A 2972-nucleotide genomic window follows, 5' to 3' on the forward strand; every position below is an offset into this window, starting at 1 on the left:
ACCATCAACAGATTTCAGGGGCTCCACAACACCCACCCATCCATCCCACCTCCCATGCCCACAGTTTACAAGGGAAGCCTAATTCTGTATTTTCCAGTGGGCCATTGAATGTCTTCACCCTCCATTGTGGCAACTCTGAACTACCTGTGGATGAGGTACTAGTGGGTGGGAGACTCACCCTGCATACCCATTTCATACACAATAAGCATCTGCTCTCATCTTCAGAAAGTGAGGGTGCTATATACACAGGAACCAACTGGATTCCTTCATTGCGTTAAGAACCAAGTAACTTTATTGGAAAAAACAATTCAACGGAAAGGAAAGAGTTGAAATGAATGTAGTGATAGGGAAATGTGCAGGCCCTCCCTGGTGACCCATGGAGGACCCCATGGCCCTGAGGACAGTTCATGCTCAGTCATTGTTGCAGCCTTCCTCCAGGGGGAGACTCTCAAAGAGGTAATTAGCCAGGCCTGCCTCCAGATTCCCTATCTTGTGAATGTTGGTCCAGTGGTCGCCCATCTCCTTGAGGACCTGGACTTGGGGGCGCAGGTAGTGGCACTGCACGAAGTCACATAAGTTGGAGTCACCCTTCTTGGTCGCCAGCTGGTGAAGCTCCATGAGGCTCTGGTTGATGGTCTTCTCCAGATAGAAGGCGCACTCCATGGCCTGGACGCCGCCACACCAGTCGTTCCTCTCAGGCCTCATGATGTCTCCAAAGATGACGTGCCCACCTCGGTCGGTCTGCATCCACATGAGCTTCTCAGCGAGCTCCTTCCACTGGTGAGGCCGGCGAAGGAAGAAATTCGAGCAGTGCTTCAGGGCTACGTCCAGGCGTTTGCAGTAGATGGCCATGGACAGGTACATGTAGGAGGTGTATAACTGCAGCTGAACCTCGACGTTGCCTGCGGCCTCGCAGTCCAGGTGGTAGTTCTGGCGGAGCTGCAGGGGCGAGACAGCCATGGCGGGCCCAGCAAGCGCGAAGGCGACTACGGCTGTGAAGGCAGCAAAGACAACAACGCTGGCAGGCAGTTGAGTGGGCAGCGGCAGCAGCTTTGGAAGCTGCGTGGCCCTCGTACTTCACACAGGATGGAGGACTGAGGGGTCCGTGGAGAGTGGGCTCCAGGCTGTGGTTGAGCTGAGGAGAGTGTGAAATCAGTCTGAGGTATTGTTGGAAGTGGGCGGGACCAGAAGTGGACAATGACGTCCCTTGAGGGGACTCGTTGAGGGTGGGTCAGGGGTCAGCGGTCAACGGAATGAAGACTGAATTCCCTGATCAACCTAGGCAACTCTTCACTGGCCATCTGATGTACACAATATTTTGAAAAGTTATTTATAAATATAAAGGCAAAAATGGGTTTAATCGTCTAAGTCTGGGGTGGGACTGAAGCAGGGTTGGGACTGAAGCAGGGTTGGAGGTGGGCAGTAACAACATTTGGGGGCATTCATTGAGGGAGGGCCAGAGGGTAAGGTTCCATGCTCAGAGGTCAGAGCAATCCTGGTGAGTCTGCACTGACCTACATAAATTTTTTAAATGTTATATAAGAATGTAAGTGGAAAATTTGGAGTTAACCTGGACAATTTGTATAAGCAACTTATTTGAATATTTTCCAAATGGAATTATTTGATTAACTGCAGTGCTTTTTCTGGTGTCATTAGTTATATTTATATCATAAAGCTTTATTTGAATGGCAACTCTCTTCAATGACTTCCATGGCTATGCTAATGACCCTTGTGATGGAGAGATCATCTGGTTTTGGGTGTCAGGGAGTGGCGCTGGAATACAGTTTCACTAGCAGCATGGGTGACTTTGGACTTCTTGGCTTCTATTGCTTTTTAAATTTTTAATAGCATTTTTAGTGTCCAGGAGCTTTCTCTTGTCTTCTAATAGTCTCTTCTATCTCAGCCCATTTTCACGTTATAAGCTTACTGTCTTCCTTATAATTCTGATAATATGAGTTTGAAATTTTTGGTAACATTCTCTCCTGTTCCTGTGTTATGTCTTTTTTTCCTCCAAAATTAATTCTGTTTGTCATGTTCTTCAGTAACTCAACTATCTGGACAACTTTGACCATTCATAATTGAGCATAAAGGTCTTATTGGATTATCCTAGGAAATATACAGTTGTGATTTCTGCTGAATTAATAGTCTTTTCCTGTGAATGGGATAGCAGAGTGGGTAAATAAGGGAGTGCTTCTTTTCTTTGGGGATACATAATATGAACTTTATAGATGGGATAAGGTCGATCCCACTTACTAAAATTTGGGCATATCTAACATTGGAAGATTTTAGTAGATCTCTCTTCTGAGTGATATGTACTTTTGTTCAGTATACTCTAAATGCAGGTCTGCAGATGCTTCAACCTTTGCTCTAGTTTTAGTTCTCTTCCTGGTCAAATGACTCTCTCTTTTGGAGTATAGATTTTGGGGACAGCAAAGGTCAAATGCCCCTAGTGCTTATTGCTGTTTGTAAGCAGGGGTGGGGGAAGAGTCAGAGCAGGTCTGGGGTAGATACAATTTTGTGTTCAGAGAGTTTCTCATAGTCTATCCAGGGTGCTCTGTAATTCTTTGATTTCAGTGACACCATTTTGAAGTTTGAGTATGTTTCACTTTCTACTGCCAGGATTTTTAATTTTCTGTATTTATAAATCTGAAAAGATCTTCTGTCTCTATCCTCTAAGCACTCCTCACATTTTCTGCTTTAACTATTGTTTCAAGTTTGTGTGTGTAATAATTTTTGAGTCTGATCCACCACCATGATTCACTTTTTTTTTGCTTCTCCAAATACAAATATTTGTTAAATAGTTACTACATTCACATGGTTCAAAAGCGATTTAAGTCTCTTCTCTGCAGGCAACCAGCGGAGTATTACTTGTCATAATAAAGGGGAAAAAAGTAAGAAATAATACTCATGTTAAACAAAACCCCAGAGATATAAGTGGTGAAAAGTTAGAAATGTTCTTTATCAGCACATTT

General features: G+C 44.4%; 1 protein-coding gene across 1 annotated transcript; it reads right to left on the bottom strand.

Annotated features, from left to right (window-relative positions):
* Positions 1-411: 411 nt before the first annotated feature.
* Fthl17 (ferritin heavy chain like 17) lies at positions 412-960 on the bottom strand. The gene has a single exon (XM_087189913.1). It carries the CDS (start codon positions 958-960, stop codon positions 412-414), a length of 549 nt encoding a protein of 182 aa, XP_087046039.1.
* Positions 961-2972: the final 2012 nt, after the last annotated feature.

The sequence above is a fragment of the Heterocephalus glaber genome, unplaced genomic scaffold (genome assembly GCF_053883595.1).
Source record: "Heterocephalus glaber isolate CG9 unplaced genomic scaffold, H.glaber_assembly_v1.0 deba00001547, whole genome shotgun sequence".
Taxonomy (NCBI): Eukaryota; Metazoa; Chordata; class Mammalia; order Rodentia; family Bathyergidae; genus Heterocephalus; species Heterocephalus glaber.

Bases quoted from the DNA above. Each gene is read 5' to 3' on its own strand.
- Fthl17 (XM_087189913.1), bottom strand. From the start codon at position 960: ATGGCTGTCTCGCCCCTGCAGCTCCGCCAGAACTACCACCTGGACTGC.